Source organism: Hypanus sabinus, chromosome 1 (assembly GCF_030144855.1).
Source record: "Hypanus sabinus isolate sHypSab1 chromosome 1, sHypSab1.hap1, whole genome shotgun sequence".
Lineage (NCBI taxonomy): Eukaryota > Metazoa > Chordata > Chondrichthyes > Myliobatiformes > Dasyatidae > Hypanus > Hypanus sabinus.
Window position 1 is genome coordinate 40,040,881 of NC_082706.1, and position 23,682 is coordinate 40,064,562.

The 23,682-nt window shown below is 43.9% G+C and overlaps 1 protein-coding gene across 1 annotated transcript in view; it reads left to right on the forward strand.

Annotated features, from left to right (window-relative positions):
• Window positions 1–23,682, forward strand: part of LOC132393381 (uncharacterized) — a 94,490-nt gene that overhangs the window by 746 nt on the left and 70,062 nt on the right. Inside the window, exons 2-3 of the mRNA XM_059968550.1 lie at window positions 4,962–5,303; window positions 21,359–21,664. Coding sequence (XP_059824533.1) covers window positions 4,962–5,303; window positions 21,359–21,664 — 648 coding nt within the window. The remainder of the gene's footprint in view (window positions 1–4,961; window positions 5,304–21,358; window positions 21,665–23,682) is intronic.

Sequence of the window (23,682 nt, forward strand, 5' to 3'; positions counted from 1 at the left end):
TGCTCTGTCGGCGGTAAAGAACTTTTAGCAATATTTTGCAGCAGCTCCATACGGAATATCTCTCTCTCTCTCTCTCTCTCTCTCTCTCTCCCCCCCCCCCCCCCAATGCTGTAAATAGGTCTGTAACCCCTTCCTTCCTGCAGAGCAGAATAAAATATATTTCGATGCCTTTGGAGAAAGAATATGAAAGGCAGAATATATTCTCTGGCATCAGGTGTGGCAGAATGTTAATTCTTTACTTTGACCCACTGGCTCTCTTGTTTACATTGTGCTCATTCGTCATGGAGGCATCCAGCAGGGGAGAATAGAAGTCTTTATTAGAACATATCAACAGGGAAAATGGAGTCGATTTTTGAGAAGATATTCTAGTTCCCTACACATCACCACCCCCCAGTTCTCCGTAGAGGTTAAGAATAATGAGATCACTTGATATCTAAAAGCCTGCTGGGAAAGTGACTACTGACCAATATGCGAGCATCTGCTCAGTTCTGTCTACACTGAGGCCGGAAAGTACTCTGAACCTCAGATCGCAGCAGAAGCTTAACTGATCACAGGATTGAAGCCGTTTCAGAAAATATAAGCAGAAACAGAAAAAGGAGTGAATAGACTTCTGATGAGATTTTCACTGACTATTTTCAAACGAAGCACACAACCAGAATAGAGCTTAAATCAATTAAAGAAGATCCGGATAGAGATAATTCAAGAATAACGAAAAAGAAAAAAAGTACTATTTCCATTACCGTGCCATGGCTGCTGGACCAGCAACTGGATATCTAGGGTTATCTCAAACACAGAGGGGGAGATAAGGAAAAGAAAGACTGGACTGTGGTAGAACAATTGGGAGTATTAAGAGTAACAGAAAAAGTTCAAAACAATATGTGAGGCGGCGATGGAAATAAGAGATATATATATATATATATTCTGTCTCTCCCCCCCCCCTCTCCCTCTCTCTCTCTCTCTCTCTCTCTCTCTCTCTCTCTCTCTCTCTCTATATATATATATATATATATATATACACACACACACATACATCACATACATTTATATATTCTGCCACAACTGATGCCAGAGAATATATTCTGACTTTCATATTCTTTCTCCAAAGGCATCGAAATATATTTTATTCTGCTCTGCAGGAAGGAAAGGGTTACAGACCTATTTAAAGCATTCGCAGAGAAACAGAGAGAGAATATATATATTCGTCAAAATGGTCCCTTATAAAACAGGGAAGCCCGATAAAATTTGTTACGTCAACATTGTTCTGAACATTTTGAGCCTTATATCTAATTATCTCTGTGCTGGCAATGGAGAGGATGCAGAGGAGGTTCTCAAGAATAATGCTGGGAACGAAAGGGTTAACGAATGAGGAGCGTTTGGTAGCTTGGTGCCTATGTATGCTGGAGCTAAGAAGGTTGTGGGGGAATCTCATTGAAACCTATTCAGTATTAAATAGCCTAGATCGAGCGGATGTGGAGAGGATATTCCTAATAACGAGAGAGTGTAGGACCACGGGACACAGCCTCGGAATAGAGGGACGCCCTTTTAGTACAGAAGTGAAGAGGAATGTCTTTAACCGCAGGATAGTGAATCTGTACAATTGATTGTCACAGACTGCTGTAGGGGCATAGTTATTGTCATTACTTAAAGTGGAGGCTGATAAGTATTTTCATTAGAAAGGGTGTTAAAGATTACCGGAGCAGGCACGAACATGGGACTGGGTGGAGTAATATATCAGCCATAATCGAATGGCGGAGCAGACTCGATGGGACAAATAGCCCAATTCTGCATTTATGTCAAATGGTTTTATGGGTAACGGTCAGGGACCTGCGACCTTGCCAGGTTGTAAATCAGATAACCTCTTAGCTTTGTGTTCAGGTAATTTGTTTGTGAGGGATTGTGCTTCAATTTCTGTAGGTTCGGTGTTCAAAAATCGGGGACCTGAGGAATGTAATAATGTTGATAAATTCGGTTTTCGCTGGCGAGGAAAGCACATGGCTACAGGATGAGAACGGAGGCCGAGTTTGTAAAACACAGTCAGATTAATACAAGATACGTCCGGAATTCTTGAGCACCAGGTAAAAAGCGACAGATGAAGTCAGCAGGTCAGGCAGCATCCGTAAACAGTCGAAGTTTCAGGCCGGGTTTTCCTTAAGGACTGGAAAAGAAGGAGTAAGACGCCAGAATAAAAAGGTGTAGGGGCGGGTGAAGGGGAAAGGAGACTAGCTAGAAGGTGATAGTTGAAGTCAGGTGAGCGGGAAAGGTAAATTGGGAAAGAAAAGGTGAAGGAAAAAAGAGCTTTGAAAGCGACCAATCCGGACATCGGAAGGCGGGGCATTTCTCAGGTCTTCCTCACCCCTCACCCCCAGCACAGCCACAGAATGCTGGGGCGGGGCGCTCTTTCAGAGCCGAAGTAAGCATGCCGATCCAGATCCCATTCTTCCTCGCACTTGTGTTGCTACAATGGGGATATGGGAATAGAGCGGAGAGGAGGGTCTCCCAGCAGTTGCACACAGGCCCGGGTTGGTGGCATCACTATCGGCTGTTGTCCCTGATGCTGTACGTTCCAAAGTATTGGAATGGGGTTACTCCTCTGGTGACTGGACAGCCAGGAAATTAACGGACCCAGGAGTTTATAAAGAGACAATTCTAGTAGCCACCTATGTCCGAAGAAATTTGTGTCTGCCTGTTCCAACTGCGTTCGGAACAAGACATCACGCCAGCGTCGTGCGAATCTACTCTATCTATGGGCTGTGCCCCATGGCCTGAGTCACACCTCTCAGCAGCCTTCATCATTGGCCCGCCCCCGTCTAATGGAAAAACCACCTTCTTGGTTGCTGTGGATCGGTTTTCCAAGATTTTCCACTTCATTGTCCTCCTCAAGCTCACATCGCTCGTGAGACTGCCACAATAATGGATCAACATGTGTTCGGGCTGCACTGCCTTCCTCGAGACACAGTGTCTGATCGTGTACCAAATTTCGCTATCCGTTTTTGGAAGGCTTTCTGCTCTCCTGTAGGAGCCACAGCCAGCTTCTCGTCCGGTTTCCACCACAATCCAGTGACCAATCTGAGAGACTGAACCAGGAGTGGGAGAAAACCTTGTGCTGTCTTGCCTTTTCCAACCGCATGACCTGAAACTCTCAATTGGTTTCGGCAGAGATCACGCACAATAACCTCCAGTTGTCCTTCACGGAATTCCTGCCTCCGCTCTTCTCTGATTAGAGATTGAGGTACGAGTTCCTGCTGATGAATAGCTGATCCAACGCTATTAGCGCACCTGGAAACGAGCCAAGGCGGCTCTGCTGCGCGCCCGGAAACAGCAGGTCCGTCACACTGATCGGCTCAGCCGGCAGGTAAGGTCATTCAAGCCAGGAGAGGGGGTCTGGTTGTCATCAAGAGATCTTCCCCTGAAAGTCTTAGTAATGGAAAAGACTTTCAATAAGCTGTGGCATAGATTGCATCGATCAGCATCACTGAAGATCCGGCCGGTATTCCATGTTCCCCAGCTCAGGCCGGTTCTACCTCATCCCTGATCCAAGTGACCCCATTCCCCCCTCCTCCCCGATTGGCAGATAGACTGGGAAGGCTATGGTGCACAAGAACCTTCCTGGATCACGGAAAAGGTCATCTTGAAGAACTCGCTCATCTGGCTCTTCCAGCGGACACAAGTCTGTGGTTTTCAGGAGCTGCGCCTATGAAGCAGACCGAGTCAAAACCACGGATTCAACAGCGCAGCAGATACGGCATTTGCGCTCGTGAATATGCTCGTGTCAGCTAATTATTAGTTCATTGCCATGGTATTTAAATCCATTCCTTTCGTCGTAACGCTTGTCGAGACTTGTGCATAGCACAGCAAAGGTTCGCAGCCTGCTTGCATTTGGACTTGCCTGAGAAATTGTACTGCCGAGTCAACTGACACTGAAGACCTGCGATACTGTATTCGATTTATATTTAGTTATTCATTTCAGCTGCAGTGTTGACTTCGTTTTCCATTTAAGGGTAACAGTTAACAGCCACGTTTGGCCAAGCGTTTATTGTTTTCCTTTCCCTCTAACTTAGCACACAAAAATCTGCAACTTATTAGTCCGCCTCAGTGTCACTTTCCCTCTTTCTCTCGGTACGGGCCATATCCACATGGCGTGACAAGATTTTGGAACTGGAATAGGGACAGCAATCAAAATGTTTGGTCACTGTAAATTGCTCTCTTGTCATATGGAGCAGAGGTGCTGGACAAAGCAGTCCAGCAATTTACGTTAGGTCTTACCAACTTGGAAGAGGCCACATCGAGAGGACCACATATATTAGACGTTTCCAACAAATTCGCAAGTGATCTGTTGACCTATTTGAAAGGATTGTTTGGGGCCCCGAATGCAGGTAAGGGTGGAGATGAATCTGCAGGTGTAACATTTCTGCCAGTTGAAGGGATATGTGCCAGGAGGGAGATTAATTTTCAGTGGCGAATGGACAAAGGAATTACAGAGGGAAGGATCCCTATGGAAGGATATAGTGAGGGGGGCGGGTTAGGTGAAGATGTGTGTCATGGTATCCTGCCGTTGAAGATGGCAGAAGTTGCAGTGTATGAGGTGTTGAATGTAGAGGCCCGGGGAATGGTGAAGGCAAGAGGAACTCTATATCTGTAAACGCGACGGGAAGATCGGGTTAAAGCAGTTGGCCGGGATATGGAGGAGATGTGGGTGAGGACAGCATCAAAGGATCGAAGTTGGAGAAAGGGAATCACTGTTCGTTGAAGGAGGACATCTCTTTGTAGAAAGAAAAGTTCATCCTGGAAGCAGATGCGGCACGTATGAAATAATTGAGCTAAGGGAATAGCATTGTTGCAGAAGAGAGGGTAGGAAAAAGTACAGTGAAGTTGTCGTGGGAGTTGGAAGGATTATGAATCTCTATTTATTTAATCCTTTTTCCACCAATCTTGTTGAATATAATTCCTTGTCCACTCTCCAGGTACAATGAGCTATAATGATAGCGCACAAGAAGTGGTCTTAACGAATGGTTCGACGCTGACATTTCTGCCCTGTTACATACCAGGTGCCCAACAAATTGTGTGGGAATTTAAATCTGTCTCAGGAGATAATAAAACCAAAATATGCACAATGGATAACGGCAATAAGGAATGTAATTCCACACAGTTCCCAAACATTAAATTGGCTGATCGTGATGGATTTTTTGCACATGGTAATTACTCACTTCATTTTGAAGCAACGAATACAGACGCTGGGATTTATTACTGCACTAACGGTTCTACGGATGGCCACGGAAAGGAATTCAGACTTATAAGTTTCAACGGTGAGTAGTTAACTGTTTTACAACATTGTTTTTGAATTATCGAACACTGAACTGCACCTATTCCATATTTTCCTCTAATTTCTTACAGCTTAAATTGGAAACAGATGTACTCAGAGGAAAGTACGGAAGAAATATGGCAAATGTTCAGGGGATATTTGTGTTGAGTTCCGCATAGGTATGTTCCAATAAGACAGGGAGGTTATGGTAGGGTACAGGAACCGTGGTATACAAAGGCTGTAATAAATCTAGTCAACATTAAATGAAAAGCTTACAAAAGGTTCAATGAGCTAGGTAATGTCAGAGATCTAGCAGATTATAAGGCTAATAGGAAGGAGCTTAAGAAGGAAATGAGGAGAGCCAGAAGGGGCCATGAGAAGGCCTAAGCGGGCAAGAGTAGGGAAAACCTCAAGGCATTCTACAAGTATGTGAAGAGCAAGAGGATAAGATGTGGGAGAATAGGACAAATCAAGTGTGACAGTGGAAAAGTGTGTATAGAACCGGAAGAGATGGCAGAGGTACTTAATGAATACTTTACTTCAGTGTTCACAACGGGAAAAGGATCTTAGCGATTACAGGGATGACTTGCAGCGGACTGAAAAGCTTGAGCATGTAGATATTGAGGAAGAGGATGGGCTGGAGCTTTTGGAAAGCAGCAAATTGGATAAGTCACCAGGACCAGGCTACTGTGGGAAATTAGTGAGAAGATTGCTGAGGCTCTGGCGATGATCTTTGCATCATCAATGGGGATGGGCGAGGTTCCAGAGAATTAGAGGGCTGCGGATGCTGTTCCTTTATTCAAGAACGGGAGTCGAGATAACCCAGGAAATTATGGAATAGTGAGTCTTACCTCAGTGTTTGGTATGTTGATGGAGAAGATGCTAAGGGGCAGGATTTATGAACATTTGGAGAGGTATAATAGGGGTAAAAGAGTCAGCATGGCTTTGTCAAGGGTATGTCCCGCCTTCCCAGACATTGAATTTTTTGAGGATCTGACTAAACACATTGATGAAGGAAGAGTTGTGGATGTAGTGTATATGGATTTCAGCCAGGCATTTGATAAGGTACCCCAATCAAGGCTTGTTAAGAAAGTGAGGAGGCATGGGATCCAAGGAGATATTACCTTTGGATCCAGAACCAGCTTGCCCACAGAACCAAAGAGTGGTTGTAGATGGCTCATATTCTGCATTGAGGTTGGTCACCAGTGGAGTGCCTCAGGGATCTGTTCTGGGACCGTTACTCTTCCTGATTTTTATAAATGATCTGGATGAGGAAGTGAAAGGATGGGTTAGCAATTTGCTAATGACACAAAGGTTGAGGGTGTTCTGGATAGTGTGAAGGGTTACAGTTTGACATTGATTGGATGTAAATCTGGGCTGAGTAGTGGCAGATGGGTTCAACCCAGGTAAGTGTGAAGCAGGTTACTTTGGTTGGTCAACTATGATGGCAGAATATAATATTAATACTCTTTCAAGACTCTTGGCAGTGTGAAGGATCAGAGGGATCTTGCGCAGGTTGACTCTGTGGCTAGGAAGGCGGACAGTGTATTGGCCTTCATCAATCGTGGAACTGAATTTAGTAGCTATAAGATAATTTTGCAGTTATATAGGACCCTGGTCAGACCCCACTTGGAGTACTCTGCTCAGTTCTGGTCGCCTCACTATAGGGAGGCTGTGGAAGCCATAGAAAGCCATAGAATTTTACAGCACAGAAACAGGCCTTTTGTCCCTTCTTGGCTGTGCCGAACTATTTCTCTAGTCCCACTGACCTGCACCTGGCCCATATCCCTCCATATACCTCTCATTCATGTACCTGTCCAAGCTTTTCTTAAATGTTAAAAGTGAGCCTGCATTTACCACTTCATCTGACAGCTCATTCCACACTCCCTCCACGCTCTGTGTGAAGAAGACCCCCACCTGCAAAAATTTCCCTTTAAACTTTTCCCCCTTAACCCTTAACCTATGTCCTCTGGTTTTTTTCTCCCCTAGCCTCAGTGGAAAAAACCTGCTTATACCCATCTATCTATACCCATCATAATTTTATATACCTCTATCAAGTCTCTCCTCATTGTTTATTGTTCCAAGGAATAAAGTCCTAACCTATTCAATCTTTCTCTGCAACTCAGTTTCTCAAGTCCTGGCAAATTCCTTGTAAACCTTCTCTGCACTCTTTGAACTTTATTAATATCCTTCCTGTAATTAGATGACCAAAACTGCACACAATACTCCAAATTAGGCCGCACCAATGCCTTATACAACCTCACCATAACACTGCAACTCTTATACTCAATACCTTGATTTATAAAGGCAAATGTGCCAAAAGCCGTCTTTACTACCCTATCTACCTGTGACGCCACTCTTAGGGAATTTTGTATCTGTATTCCTATATCCCTCTGGTCTACTGCACTCCTCCGTGCCCTACCATTTAACTGGTATGTTCTACCTTCATTTTCTCTTCCAGCTGGTCAACATCCTTCTGCAACCTTTGAAAACCTTCCTCACTGTCCACTCTACCTCCAATCTTTGTATTATCAGCAAATTTGCTGATCCAATTTACCACATTATCATCCAGATTATTGATATAGATTACAAATAACAATGGACTCAGCAGTGATCCCTGTGGCACTCCACTAGTCCCAGGCCTCCACTCAGAGAAGCAATCCTCCTCTACCACTCTCTGACTTCTCCCTTCGAGCCAATGTATAATCCAGTTTACTCACCATGTATACCTAGCTACCAACTATCCTCCCATGCGGGACCTTGTCAAAGGCCTTACTGAAGTCCATGTGGACAACATCCACTGACTTCCCTTCATCCACTTTCCTTGTAGCCTCCTTGAAAAACTCTATTAGATTTGCTAAACATGACCTACCACGCACAAAGCCGTGTTGACTCTCCCTAATAAGTCCCTGTCTATCTAAATACTTGTAGATCCTATCTCTTAGTACTCCTAACAATAATTTATCTACTACCAACATCAAATTTACTGGCCTATAATTTCCCGGATTGCTTTTAGAGCCTTTTTTAAATAATCAAACAACATGAGCTATCCTTCAATCCTCTGACACCTCACCCCTAGAAACCGACGTTTTAAATATATCTGCCCGGTTCCCTGCAATTTCAACACTACTCTCCTTCAAGGTCTGAGGGAAAACCCTGTCAGGTCCTGGGGATTTATGTACTCTGATTTGCAAGCACCTCCTCCTCTTCAATCTGAATAGGTTCCAAGACCTCACTACTTGTTTGCCTTATTTCCATTGACTCCATGCCAGGTTTCTTAGTGAATACAGGCACAAAAAAATCCCATTAAGGATCTCCCACATTTCTTTTGGTTCAATATATTGCTGACCACTCTGATCTTCAAGAAGACCAATTTTATCCCTTACTATCCTTTTGCTCTAAATATACCTGTAGAAAATCTTTGGATTATCCTCCACCTTGACTGCCAAAGCTACCTAATGTCTTCTTTTAGCTCTCCTGATTTCTTTCTTAAGTATTTGTTGCACTTTTGATACTCCTCCAGTAAATTACCTGCTCTCTGTTTCCTATACATGTCATACATCTCTCTCTTCTTCTTCATCAGAAGTTCCAATATCCCTAGAGAACCAAGGTTCCTAATTCTTATTCACTTTGCCTTTAATCCTAAAAGGAGCATGCTGACTCTGAACTCTCAAAATTTCTCCTTTGAAGGCTTCCCACTTACCAATGACATCCCTGCCAGCGAACAACCTGTCCAAATCCACGCTTTTTAGATTCTTTCTCATTTCTTCAAATTTGGACTTTTTCCAGTTTAGAACCTCAACCCGAGGACCAGATCTATCTTTATCCATGATCAAGTCGGAACTAATGTTGTTAGGATCACTGGAACCAAAGTGTTCCCCTGCACACACTTCCGTCACCTGTCTTAACTCGTTTCCTAATTGGAAATCTAATTTTGCATCTTCTCCAGTCAGTACCTCTACAATATTGATATAGAAAACTTTCCTGGGCACATTTTACAAACTCTAACTCATCTAAACTTTTAACAGTATGGGAGTCCTAATCAATACATGGAAAATTAAAATCCCCTACTATCACAACTTTGTTTCCTGCAGTTGTCTGCTATCTCTCTGCAGATTTGCTCCTCCAATTCTCTCCCTCTATTGGGTGGTCTATAATACAACGCTATTAATGTGATCATACCTTTCCTGTTTATCATCTCCACCCATATGGTCTCGGTAGACAAGCCCTCTAGTCTGTCCTGACTAGCAATGACACCCCGCAATCCTTCATTCCTCTGCCTATATCACGTCTGAAATATCGGAACCAGTCCTGCCCCTCCCGTAGCCAAGTTTCACTAATGGCTACAATGTCATAATTCTAAGTGTCAATCCACGCCCTCAGCTCGTCAGCCTTCCCCACAATACTCCAGTCATTGAAATAGACACACTGCAGAAGATTATTACCACCACACACAACCCTTCTATTTGTGACTTTGCATGAACTACTAACATCATTTATTGTCACCCCCGCTCCACTATCTACTCTAGCACTCCGGTTCCCATTCTCCTGTAAATCATTTAACACCCCCCGCCAAAAAAAGCACTAACAAACCTCCCTGCAAGAATATTGGTCCCCCTGTAGTTCAGGTGTAACCCGTCTCTCTTGTACAGGTCCCACCTGTCCCAGAAGAGGTCCCAATGATCCTGAAATCTGAAACCCTGTCCAGTACACCAGTTCCTCAGCCAAGTGTTCATCCTCCAGAACATCCTATTCTTGCCCTCAATGGCACGTGGCACAAGTAGCAATCCTGAGATTATCACTCTCGTGGCTCTGCTTTTTAACTTCCTACCAAACTCTCTATATTCAGTCTTCAGGACCTCCTCACTCTTCCCTCCTGCGTCATTGGTACCGATGTGTACCATGACATCTGGCTGCCCACCCTCCTATTTCAGAATGCTGTGCATGCGATCAGAGACATCTCTGACTCTGGCACTCAGAGGCAACAAACCATCTGGGAGTCTCTGTCGTGACCATAGAACCTCCTGTCTGTACCTCTAACTATCAAGTCGCCTATCACTACTGCTCTCCTTTTCATCCCCCTCCCCTATTCTGCACTACAGAATCAGACTCAGTGCCAGAGATCTGGCTTCTACAGCTTATCTCAGATAAGTCATCCCCCCAACAATATTCAAATTGGTGTTGTTGAGGGGATTGGCCATAGGGAAGCCCCGCACTGCCTGCTCTTTCCCCTTCCCTCGCCTGATGGTAACCCAGTTACCTGTGCAGTGTTCTTTGGTGTAAATGCCTCCCTGTAGATACTATCTATAAACTCCTCATTCTCCCGAATGATCTGGAGGTCATCCAGCTCCTGCTGCAGTTCCCTAACGCGGTTTGTTAGGAGCTGCAGCTGGATGCACTTCTTACAGGTGTCGTTATCAGGGACAACAGTCTCCCTGACTTCCCACATCCCGAAAGAGGAGCATTCCAACACCCTACCTGGCATTGTCTCTACTCTAAATGAACAAAACAAAACTTACCGGAACCTACCCTCACCTCTGCCTGTCCATGCCAAAGCCTGTTGAGCCAAAGCCATCCCTCTCTGACTCAGTCCACCCTAACGATGGCCGCTGTATATGGCGTTTCTTTTAAACCTTTGGGTGCGCAGTCTCGCCTCTTTTCCTTGATCAGTTAAAAAAAAGGCTTCTCTCCGAGATGCCTTTACTTCTTCATTCTCCACCTCTTGTTTCGATTTACAGAGCAGAGGAGTGAATTTACAGAGGATTTACAGTGCAGAGGAGATTTACAATGCTGTTTCCTGGATTGGGGAGCATGTCTTATGAGAATAGGTTGAGTGAACTCGGACTTTTCTCCTTGGAGCGATAGAGGATGAGAGATGACCTGATAAAGGTGTATTAGATGATGAGAGGCATTGATCGTGTGGATAGTCAGAGTCATTTTCCCAAGGCTGAAATAGTTGCCACAAGAGGACACAGGTTTAAGGTGCGGGGGAGTAGGCTACAGAGGAGATATCAGGTGTAAGGTTTTTTACTCAGAGATTGATGAGTACGTGGAATGGGCTGCCAGCAACTGTGGTGAAGGCTGATACGATAGGGTCTTTTAAGAGACTTTTGGATAGGTACATGGAGCTTAGTAAAATAGAGGGTTGTAGGTAAGCAGAATGATTTCTAAGATAAGGACATGTTCGGCACAACTTTGTGGGCCAAAGGGCTTGTATTGTTCTGTTGGTTTTCTATGTTTCTATATATCATCTAATTTATGTATTGCATCATTCCACGGCCACAAAAACAATAAACATCACATGTGCCAGTCGTCATAAATCTGCTGATTATGAACATTAAGTGTGAACAAAAGAGACATTTTTCTATTATTTGGTATAAACAATTCGAGCGATCCACTGTAAAAAGAAGGATTAGCTAATGGAGTCTTGATGATTGGTTACCGAAGCTGCTGCTTCTGAAGACAAAGGACGTTGTGAAGGCTTTGCAGAATACTCACAATGGAAAGGTCATTGTCAGTGGAAAACTCCGGGGATGCGTGTTGGGTTTTAGAAAAGCTACCATTAAAAGGAAGATATTACATACTCCAAAGTGTGGAATATATCCTCTTCTATCCTTGAATGTAAGAGAACAATCTTCCAGGGCCTTGAAGGATATTTTGAGGAGTTGCTGTCCTCTGCTGAGGAGCCTAATGACTGGAGGATCACAACTGTGGTAATTTGTGTGAAGATGTTTTTTCAAGGCTTTATTGCAGACCTCGTAGCAATTTATTGGGAAAAATATTCTGAGGGAAAGGATTAACCTTGACTCCGGCAGACAGCGTTGCAAACTAATTTCATCAATATCTGAACAGAGGTATTGATGTTGCAGCGGAGTTGATGGCCAATGCAATGGCAGGTAGAACGTAATCACAATGTGATACATTCCTTCAGCCCCTGAGGACAAGCACGTCTGCTGCACATATCAAACTTTTATTTACCACAATCTTATATAAAACATATTTTATTCAATCCAATTACCTATATCACCTCAACTCTGACTGCCACACCACACCCTCACCTTTTCCACTCTATCGAGAGATATTAAATTCTGAACTATGTAATTAGGGTAAGAATGAAATAATATATTTTGGAAAGCTTATTACGACTGGAGCATGCATAATACGCGACCGCAGATGAGGAAATATTGAATAACAAGGGATCTTGGCATACACGTCTTGATAACCTTGTAGATGTCAAAACAGGAGAATGCTGTTTTTTAGAAGCTGTTCTCAAAACTGGTCTTCATCTGCAGCAGAATATATAATCAAGAGAAGGAAGATCAAGATAACACACTATAAATGATAACTTAGACCACAGTGGTGTACTTGAGTACATTTCTGGATATTACGGGACAGGAAGGATGTGATTGCACTGCAGACTGTACAGTGGGTATTCATTCAGATATTGTCTGGGATGGACTGTTTCAGTTATGAGAAGAGTGGGTTAGACTGGGGACGGTGGATGATGGTGGTTGTACTAATAATAGTATAAACTAATATGCAAAGTATTGGAGACTGAAATCACAGGTCATATATTTGAGCTTAAGTCTACTGAGTTTAGACCCGATGTGAAGAAGATGTTTGTTTTTATTTAGAAGGCGATTAAAATCTGGAATGGGTGGTAGAGAGAGATACCTTCACAATGTAAAAAAAAGCTTCCAGATGGTAGCAAGTTTTGGAAAAACTGAAGTATATTGTGGAGACATTCATTGGCATGGCTCTGTGAATCGAGCAGTCTCATTCTGGTCTCTACATCTCTGTGATTCTAAAATCCCATCTGCAAAGATCAATATAATTTTTAGACTGTCTCTGATGCTTATCAAGCTGAAACAGGTGGACAATAAATTGGAATTAAATGGATTGCTTGATAATGGTTACTTTTCCCTTGTACTGAAGAATGACAATAGTTTTATATCACATGGTGCTACGAGATGATAAGATGCGCAGGATAACGGTGGATAGAATTGCATCTTAGGTACTTGGAACCAAACTATGGAAGAAGGAATAGGATAGAACTTGCACACTATCAGTGTATGGTACTGTGGAGGTCATTGGTCTGAGATCTGTGAAGGTAGCGATGAGCACAGTTCGATAGATTATAAAGAAGATGAATTGGGTCCTACAGGTATAAATAAACAAAATGATATATAGAACACAAAACATAGCACAGTGCAGCATAGAAAGAGACCCTTTGCCCACGAAGTTATATGAAACTAACAATACTTACAATTTTGTGCTTACCTGAACTAGCCCCTTCCGTGCAGACAATAATCATATCGCCCTTACCCTATGGAGAAATATATCTACGTAAGACCTTTTAAACACCTCTATTTATTGACTGCATCTTAATCACTGGCAAGCATATTCCAGGTACCGACTATTCTGCGAAGCTCCGCCCGCCTCCTTTGAACGTTTCTGCTCTCACATCATTGCCTGCCCTGTAGCATTAGGCATTTCCATCCTGGGAAAAAAGATGCAGGCAATCTACTCTATCTACCAACTTAAACATATGGACATTTATAAGGACTTCCTTCAGCTTCCGCTGCTGCAAGAAAAAATTAATCCAAGTGTGTCAAACACTTCTTTATGTCACATGTTGTAAATTCAGAACTTTACCAGGTGCTCCCTGTTTGGCTTCCTGTATATCGGTGAGACCAGCGTAGACAGGAGACCGCTTCGCCGAGCACCTACACTCCGAAATAATTTTAGTACAGTTCCCATTCCCATTAGATCTTAAGACTATCAAATGTAGGTGCAGATTTAAGCCATTTGGCCCATCGAGTCTACTCTGCCATTCAATCATGGCTGATTATTTCCCTCCTCCTCAACCTCATGAGGAGGTTTCTCCTCAAGCCTTCTCCCCGTAACCATTGATGCCATCTCCAAACAAGAAACTTTCTATCTCTGCCTTAAATACACACAACAACCTGACCTCCACAGCCGTCTGTGATTTAAAAAAAAGTCTAAAAATTCTGGCTAAAGCAATTTCTCTGTGTCTCTGGTTTAACTAGACGCCCCAGTATTTTGAGGCTGTACCCACTTATCCTAGACTCCTCCACCCTGCAATGCTCAAGCTGAAGCTTAATGAGTACTTTGTAAAGCTTCAGCGTCATATCCTTGCGCTTCTATTCAGACCTCTTAAAATTAATGCTAATATTGGATTTGCCTTCCTCACCGTCGACTCATCCTGCAGGTTAACCTTGAGAGCGTTGTGAACAAGGACTCCTATGTCCCTTTGCGTCTCAGATTTTTGGTGTTTGTCCAAGTTTAGAAAACACTCTGCATATTTATTTCAAATACCAATGTGTATGACAGTGCATTTTCCGACATTGTATTTCGTTTGGCGCTTCCTTACCCATTCTCCAAATCTGTTTAAGTCCTTCTGCAGCCTAACTGTATCCTAAACACTACCTGCCCCTCCACCGATCTTTGTATCATCTGCAAATTTGGGGACAAAGCTAACTATTCCATTATCTAAATCATTGATACACAGCATTAAAAGAAGCCATGCCAACACAGACCCCTGCGGAACATAACTACTCACTGATAGTCAACCAGACAACGATCCTTGTATTCCCACTTGCTGCCCCCTACCAATCACAAATGCATTAACCATGTTAGTATCTGTCTTGTAATAACATGGGCTCTTAAATTGGTAGCAGCCTAATGTGTGGCACCTTGTCAAAAGCCTTCTGAAAATCCAAATATACAAAATCCACTGTATCACCTATCAATTCTACTTGTAATCTCCTCAAAGAATTCCAACAGGTTCACCAGCTAAGATTTTCCTTGAAGGAAACCATGCTGTCTCGGGACAACAAGTATTGCATAACCTCAACCTTAAAAAATGATTCCAATATCTTCCCAACTACTGAGTTCAGGCTAACTGGTCTATAATTTCTTTTCTGCCGCCTTCCTCCTTACTTGAAGAGTGGGGCAACATTTGCAATTATCCACTCCTCCACTCCTGTTGCGCCCTGCCAGAGTCCAATGATTTTTGAAAGATCATTTCAGCTCTTTGAGCACCTACTCCCTTGTAATAGTAACTGCATCCAGTTCCCTTCCTTCACACACTACATCAGGCATAATATCAGTGTCCTCCACAATGAAGACTTATGCAAAATACTCAATTAGTTCATCTGAAATCGCCTTGTCCCCCATTATTATATCCCTAGCGTCATCTTCCAGCGGTGCTGTATCCACACTCATCTCTCTTATTCTATACATATTTGAAAATTCTTTTAATATCTTCTTTGATATTGTTTGCTAGCTTGCTTTCATATTTCATCTTTTCCCTTCTAATGAATTTTTAGTTGCTCTCTGTATGTTTTAACAGCTTCCCAATCCTTTGTCTTCACACTAATTTTTGCTTTGTTTTACGGTCTCTCTTTTGTTTTTACAGCAACTTTGACTTCCTTTGTCAGCCACGGCTGTACTATTTTACGATTTGAGTATTCTTTTGTTTTTGGATTTCATCTGTCCTGCACCTTCATTATCTTCTCAGAAACTCGCGATATTGCTGCTCTGCTGTCATCTGTGCCAGCCGCTACTTCCAATTTACTTTGGCCAACTCCTCTTCATACCACTGTAATTTTCTTTACTTCACTGAAATACTGCTAAGTCAGACTTTACTTTCTCCGTATCAAATTTCAAGTTGAACTCAATCACATTATGATCAACGACTCCTAGGGACTCTTTTACCTTCATTTTCCTAATCGTAAAATACCCATCCGGTATAGCTGATCCCCGAGTAGGTTCAACGGAAAGCTGCTATATCTTGTAGGCATTCAACAAACTGATTTTCTCAATCAACCTGCATTTTAGACTCCGCCATGACCATCAGAACATTGCCCTTTTGCACGCCTTTTCCATTTCCAGCTACTGTTGGAAGGCCTATATATAACTTCCTTAAGGGTCCTTTTACCCTTGCATTTTCTGAACTCAACCCACTTGGCCCAACATCTTCTGAACCTATGTTATGTCGTTCCACAGGTTTTATGCCATTCTTTACCACCCACTGCCTCAATCTGATTCACTATTCCTCCAATACAACGTGCAATAAGTCATTCAGATCCCAACTGCAACCATCCTTCAGCCACGATTCTGTGATGGTCAAAACTGAAATACTGCAACAAGATCATCCACTTTATTTCTTCTACTCCGTGCATTGTGATATAACACTTTGCTGTATTTGCTTCTCTGTTTGATTTTGCATCCTTAATACACTGATACTCGCCGTGCTGGCTGCAATTTTGTCCTATCACCTGCTTGCTCTTCCTGACAGTCTGATGCTATCTTTGCTTTTTTACCATCCATCCTATCCAGGGTCCCTTCATTCCGGATCCCACACACCTAACGAATTAATTTTAAACACCCCCCCCCCCCCACACACACACACACAGCAGCTCTGAAAAACCTTCCCACGAGACCATTTGTCCCCCTCAGCTTTAGATGCAATCCGTCACTTTTGTACACGTCAAACCTTCTCCAGATCAAAGAACCTGGAGTCCTACCCCATGCACCAGTTTCTCATCCACACATTTATCTGCCATATCATCCTGTTTCTATCCACACTGGTGCATGCACAGGTAATAATCTAGTCCTGCATCTCAGTTTTCTATCTCGCTCTCTAAATTCTGTGTGCAGAATCTCAGTGCTTTTCCTTCCTGTGTCGTTGGTACCAATATCTACCAGGACATCTGGCTGCTCTGCCTCTCTCTCTGAAATGCTGTGGACAAGATCCGAGATGTCTCTGACCCTGGAACATGGGAGAAAAACATACCATCCGCGTGACACGTTCATGTAGGTGTACGTGCTGTCTGTTCTGCTGACTATTGAGTTCCCAATCACTACCTGTCTCCGCTTCACTGCCTTTCCTTTCTGCACCACTGACCCATGCTCACTGCCAGCAACCTGATCTCCGTGGCCTTCCCCTGGGAGGTCATCCCCCACAATAGCCACAGTGGTGCACTGAGATAATTACCTACTCATATTTCCATTTTTGCTGAGAGTTACCCAGCTTCTTGCCTCCTGCAGTTTCGGGGTGACTACTTCCCTGAATCTCTGATCGATTATCTCCTCACTCTCCCATACAAACCGAAGGTCATCCAGCTGATCCTCCAGATCCCTAACGAGCTCTTCAAGGAGCTGCAACTGGATGCACTTCATGCAATCTCCAACATCTGGCATGACCAACACAAAACGCCAAATAATAATGACCAGCCCGGTTGTCCCTTCTGTACTTTATTTAATTCGCGGTGCTCTGCTCACACCGCTGAGTTGGCCTCCGGAATCTTGGAACGTTCGCGAAGCTCTTCTTTTAAACAAGCGAGGCCAACCTGCGACAAATCTCGTCGCTGTGATCTGCTCCCGCCGCTGATTGGGCCTCCGGAATTCCCATTCCGATATATAAACCCATGGTCTCCACTGTTTCGATGAAGCCACACTCAATGTTGTAGTAGCAATGCCTCATAATCCGTGTGGGTAGCCTCCAACCTGGTGGGACCAGCATCCATTTCTCGAACTGATCCAACACGTGCCCCCACAACCCCCACCCCCCGCGCCGGTTTTCCCAACATTTGGAAAATGTTGCCTTTACTCTCACCTTATCACATTGCCTGTGAATCAGCTCTCTCTGGTGCTCCTCCCCCTTTTCTTTTTCCAGGGCCTTCTGACATCTCCGTTCAGATTACCCTTTCTGCAGCCCTGTATCTCTTTCACCAAACAACTTCCTAACTCTTTACTTCACTCCACCCCACTCCCACTCCCCATTTCCCTGTGTTTCTCTCTCCTCTCCCCCCCCCCCACCTTCTAACTGATTCATTTTTTCTCGAGGGTCTTGTCCAGAAATGACTGTTTGGGCTCATTTCCAAAGATGCCTCCTAGCCTGCTGATTCCTCTGGCATTTTGTGTGTTTTGCTTGGAGTTCCAGCATCTGCAGATTTTCTCCTGTTAGTGATAGTGTCCTAGTAAACCGTTTCTACCTCATTTATAAAACCTACACACCTTTCTGTAATGGTGTTAACAGAATTTAAAGCATGATTGCAAGTGCAACGTCAGTAAAGCTTTAAAGGCTTCAATATTTGGAAAGCTAGAAGGGGCCATGAGAAGGCCTTAGTGAGCAGGATAAAGGAAACCACCAAGGCATTCTACAACTCTATGAAGAGGAAGCAGATGAGCCGTCTGTGAACAGGACGAATCAGGTGGAATAGTGGAAAAGTGTGCATGGACTTGGAGGAGGTAGCAGGAGATTTTTAGTAAATACTTTGCTTCAGTATTCGCCAGATAAAAGGACCTTGGCAGTTGTGGGGATGTTTTACAGCGGGTTGAAAGGCTTGATCATATAGACATGAAGAAAAAACGTGCTTGAGCTTTTGAAATCATTAAGTTAGTTAAGTCACTGGATCGGACGAGATATACCCCAGGCTAATGTGGGAGGTGAGGGAGGAAATTGCTGCGCCTCTGGCGATGATCTACCAGAGAATTCCCGGAAGATAGGAGGGTTGTAAATTCTGTTCCCTTGTTAAAGAAAGAGAGTAGAGGTAACCCAGGAAGTCTGGCTTAATGCAGTTGTGGGCAAGTTGTTGGAGAAGATCCCGAGAAGCAGGATTTATGAGCCTTTCTAGAGACATAATCTGATTAGGAATAGTCAGAGGTTACAGCGCGACGTGGATAGGATGCAGAACTGGGTTAATAAGTGACAGATGGAGTTCAACCCGGATAAGTGTGAAGTGATTCATTTCAGAGGGTGGAATCTGAGGAAAGAATATAACATTAATGGTAAGAATCGTAGCAGTGTGGAGGATCAGCAAAATTTTGGTGTCCGTGTCCATAGGACACTCAAAGCTGCTGTTCAGGTTGATATTGTTTTTCAGAAGGTGTATGATGTGTTGGCATTCATTAACTGTGCGATTGAGTTCAAGAGCCGTGAGGAAATGTTACAGCTATGTAAGACCTAGATCAGACCCCACTTGGACTAATGTCTTCAGCTCTGATCACCTCACGGTCAGAAAGGGTGTGGATACTATACAGAGAGTGCAGAGGAGATTTACAAGTATGTTGCCTGGCTTGGAGTGCACGCCAAAGCAGGATAGGTTGAATGAAATTGGCCTTTTCTCCTTGGAACGACGGAGGGTGAGAGGTGACTTGATAGAAGTGTATAATACGATGAGAGGCATTGAACGTGTGGATATTTTGAGGCTTCTTAAATTTGCTTGTAATTGGGAAGAGAGGGAATGTCAAGTGCAGGTTTTTCACACAGAGTGGTGGGTTATGGAATGCACTGCCGGCAACGATGGTGAAGGTGGATACAGTAGGTTCTTTTAAGAGTCTCTTAAATAAGTACACGGAGCTCTGAAGAATATGGACTATGCAGTAGGGTAATTCTAGGTAGTTTCTAGAGTAGGTTACATGGTCGGCACATGTTTCTAAAGTATTGAAACTCTGATCCATTAAGCATTAAGCGTTTCTCTTCTCAACCAGATCTCTGCCCTGGCCACAACATCATAGTTCCATGTACTGATTCATACTTTCTATTCATCACCTTTTGACTAATACTCACATTATTAATATAAACACATATCAACCCGTCCGTCCCATCGTACATGTTATGCTACCTGTTCTTACTGTGCATTACATCTACCATCCTCTTAATCTTAATACTTCCTGTCCTGGGGCCCTGGATCTAACCCCCTGAAGAGAAAAAGTAGTTTAAACACTCAGACTTGGTAATGTAATTAGCACAAAATTGTCACAGGCATGGAATCATGGATTTAGATAGCATTCATGCTCCCTGTCTGAGGTATCCTGACTTGCGTACATTTAGAACAGTTCCCTTTAAACCCTTTCTGTTCATGTACCTGCCCGAATATCTGTTTAACTTTGCAGTTGCACCCTTGCAAACAATTAAATTGTCAAGGCAGAGAAGCCCACGGGCCTTCATTTGGCAATGTAATTGGTGTGGATGGACGGTTGTTCATCCACATGGATATTACTGGCTGACGGGCCTGTTTCTGTAGAGCATGATCTTATTTTCAGCATGTTCCTGTTCTTTATAATGAAATTGGCCACGCCTCGCTGGGGACTCACAGGATGAATGATGAAGGGTCTCGGCAGAAACATTGACTGTTTATTCCTCGCCATTTATTCCTGCCTGACTGCTGAGTTCCGCCAACCCTTTGTCTTGGTTACTCTGATGCATGAAGAGTGATATGCCCAATAGTTGGGGGAGATATCACTGTCCCTGTAGTGTTGCCCGGTGTCTCTTTTATCTTCACAACTACATTAGAGAGTTTCATGCGGTCTCCAGCATAAAAAAAAACACTCAATAAAGATTACTCCTTAATATTTGGAGTACTGTGCTCAGTTTTGGTCGCCTCACTGCAGGAAGGATGTGGAAGCCAGAGAAAGGGTGCAGAGGAGATTTACAAGGATGTTCTCTGGATTGGGGAGCATCTCTTATGAGGATGGGTTGATTAAACTCGGCCTTTTCTCCTTGGAGTGACGGAGGATGAGAAGTGACCTGATAGAGGTGTATAAGATGATGAGAGGCGTTGATCATGTGGATGGCCAGAGGCTTTTTCCCAGGGCTGAAATGGTTGCCACAAGAGGACACAGGTTTATGGTGCTGTGGGGTAGGTACAGAAGAGATGTCAGGGGTAAGTTTTTTTTCTCAAAGAGTGGTGAGTGCGTGGCATAGGCTGCGGGCAAAAAGGTGGAGGCGGATATGATAGGTTCTTCTTTTAAGAGACTTTTGGATAGGTACATGGAGCTTAGAAAAATAAAGGGCTATAGGTAAGCATGGTAATTTCTTCCGTAGGGACATGTTCTGCACAACCTCGTGGGCCGAAGGGCCTGTATTGTGCTGTAGGTTTTCTATGTTTCTATTCCGTCGACACATAAAAGGCATCACCAAAATTTCACTGACAAAAATGTGGTCTGCGCGATTTCTGCTGAATTTACCTGCCTTCATTGAAAGGTGACTGAATATTCTAAGGCTGGCTTGTTACTTTCGTTTCACAGTATCTGCAACCCCAGAAAACGTGATTCATCAAGGAGACCCGGTGAAGCTGATGTTAGAATCATCCGATGTTTCCTATTTTCGCAAAAGAGCATCGAACATTTCGACCAATCCCGTAAAAGGGGAAGGGATTGAAATTCACTGGTCACGAAATAGCCAACGGATAATTGAATCTTCGCGTTTCCAGTTCGATTACAGAAGTTTAAACATCAGCGCGTTTCGCTCGGAGGATGAGGGGCGCTACGTCTACACTGTGAAGTTGAGCAACGGAAAGCAGGCATTTTACAGCATCTCACTTCAAATAGCAGGTTAGTCTTCATCCTAAAAAAAGTAAGTTGACATCAATATGTCACGCGTTTCACTGTTCGAACAGGCCGCTTGATAGGAATCATTTATCCGCGGAGCTGAGTTACCGGACGATTTCTTTATTCACATATCACAGCCGAACGTTCAACTGTACACTTTTCCCACCTACAAAGGATAAGAGCCGGGGATCAGCTGACCGCACAGACCGCCAGACGGTGACCGTTCTCGGCCCTCCACAGGCTCAATGGTCTACATTACGATGTTTCTAGGGATATTATTGAGGTGAAATGTTTGGTGTCTATTCAGCTCTCGACAGAGACAAGGAAAAGTTTCGTCTTTACTTTCAGTAGCTTCTTGTGGCATAGGATAAGTGGCATTATATTGAAAGAGTTTACACGGATTACAAGACCCGAATGGAAGGATAGGTTAAGCTAAGGCACACACTCAAAATTCTGGAGAAAATCAGCAGGCCAGACAACATTCGTGGAAAGAGTACAGCCGGCGTTCCGGGCCGAGATCCTTCAACAGGACTGGAGAAAATAAGATGAAGAGTAGAGTTAAAAGGTGTGGGAGGGGAGGGAGAAACACAAAGCGATAGATGACAATGGGAGGGAAGGAGTGAAGTGAAGAGCTGGGAAGTTGATTGCCGAAAGAGATACAGGACTGAAGAATTGGGAGTCTGAGGGAAGGCGACAGAACTCCATGTAAAAAAGAAAAGGGGGTGGAGCACCAGAGAGAGAGAGGGAATGGGAAGGCAAGCAGATAAGTTCAAAGAGGGAAAAGGGGATGGGGAATGGTGAAAGGGGAATTACAAGAAGTTCGAGACATTTATGTTCATGCCAGCAGTTTGGAGGCTAACCAATCAGAAGATGAGGCGTTGTTCGTCCAATCTGAATGTATCCTCAGCAGGACAGTGGAGGAACTCATGGATAGTCATATCGGAATGGGAATGGGAAGTCGAAATATAATGGGTGGCACTGGGAGATAGCCCTTTTTCTGGAGATAGAGCCTAGGTGTTCAGCAAAGCGGTCTCCCAATCTATGCCAGATCTCACCAATATACAAGACGACACACCTGGAGCACCGGTTACAATATATGACACCAGCAGACTCATAAGCAAAGTGTATGTGTCACCTGGAAGGACATTTTGCAGCCTTGAATGGTAGTGAGGAAACAGAGCGAAGGAGCTTGGCGATACAAACAAGGCCCCAAACAGTCTTTCCAGGTGAGGCAACACTTCACCCGTGAGTCTGTTGGGGTCATATACTGTATGCAGTTCTCCCGTTGTGGCCTCCTATATATCAGCGAGACCTAACATATATAAGGTGTCCATTTCACCGAGCACCTGCGCTGCGTCTGCCAGAAAAAGTAAGATTCCCCCAGTGGTTCTTTATTTCAATTCCACTTCCCATTCCGATATGTCTATCGATAGCCTCCTCCACTGTCGTGATGAGGCCACACTCAGGTTGGAAGGAGAACACTCTATATTCTTTCGTGCCAGCATCCAACTGGTGGCATGAACATGGATCTCTCAATCATCCGGTATATCCCCTCCTTCACCATTCCCCATCACTTTTACCCTCTCTCACCTTAACTGCTTCCCTGCCCATCGCCCCCCCCCCCCCACCTTCACATTACAGGCCCTTCGGCGACCATGTAATCTACTCAAGAAACTGCATAGAATTTCCCTAGCGCATATCTATTTTTCTAAGCTCCATGTAGCTATCTAAGAGGCTCTTAAAGACTTATTGTATCTGCTTCCACCACCGCTGCCGGCAGTGCATTCCACACACCTACCACTCTGTGTGAAACATTTACCCCTGCCATCCCCTCAGTACCTACTTCCAAGTACCTTAAAAGTATGCTCCCTCCTGTTAGCTATTTCAGCCCTGGGAAAAATCCTTTGGCTATCCACATGATCAATGCTCTCATCATCTTATACACCTCTATCATGTCATCTCTCATCCTCCGTCACTCCAAGGAGAAAGGCCAAGTTCGCTCAACGTATAATGTATGCCCT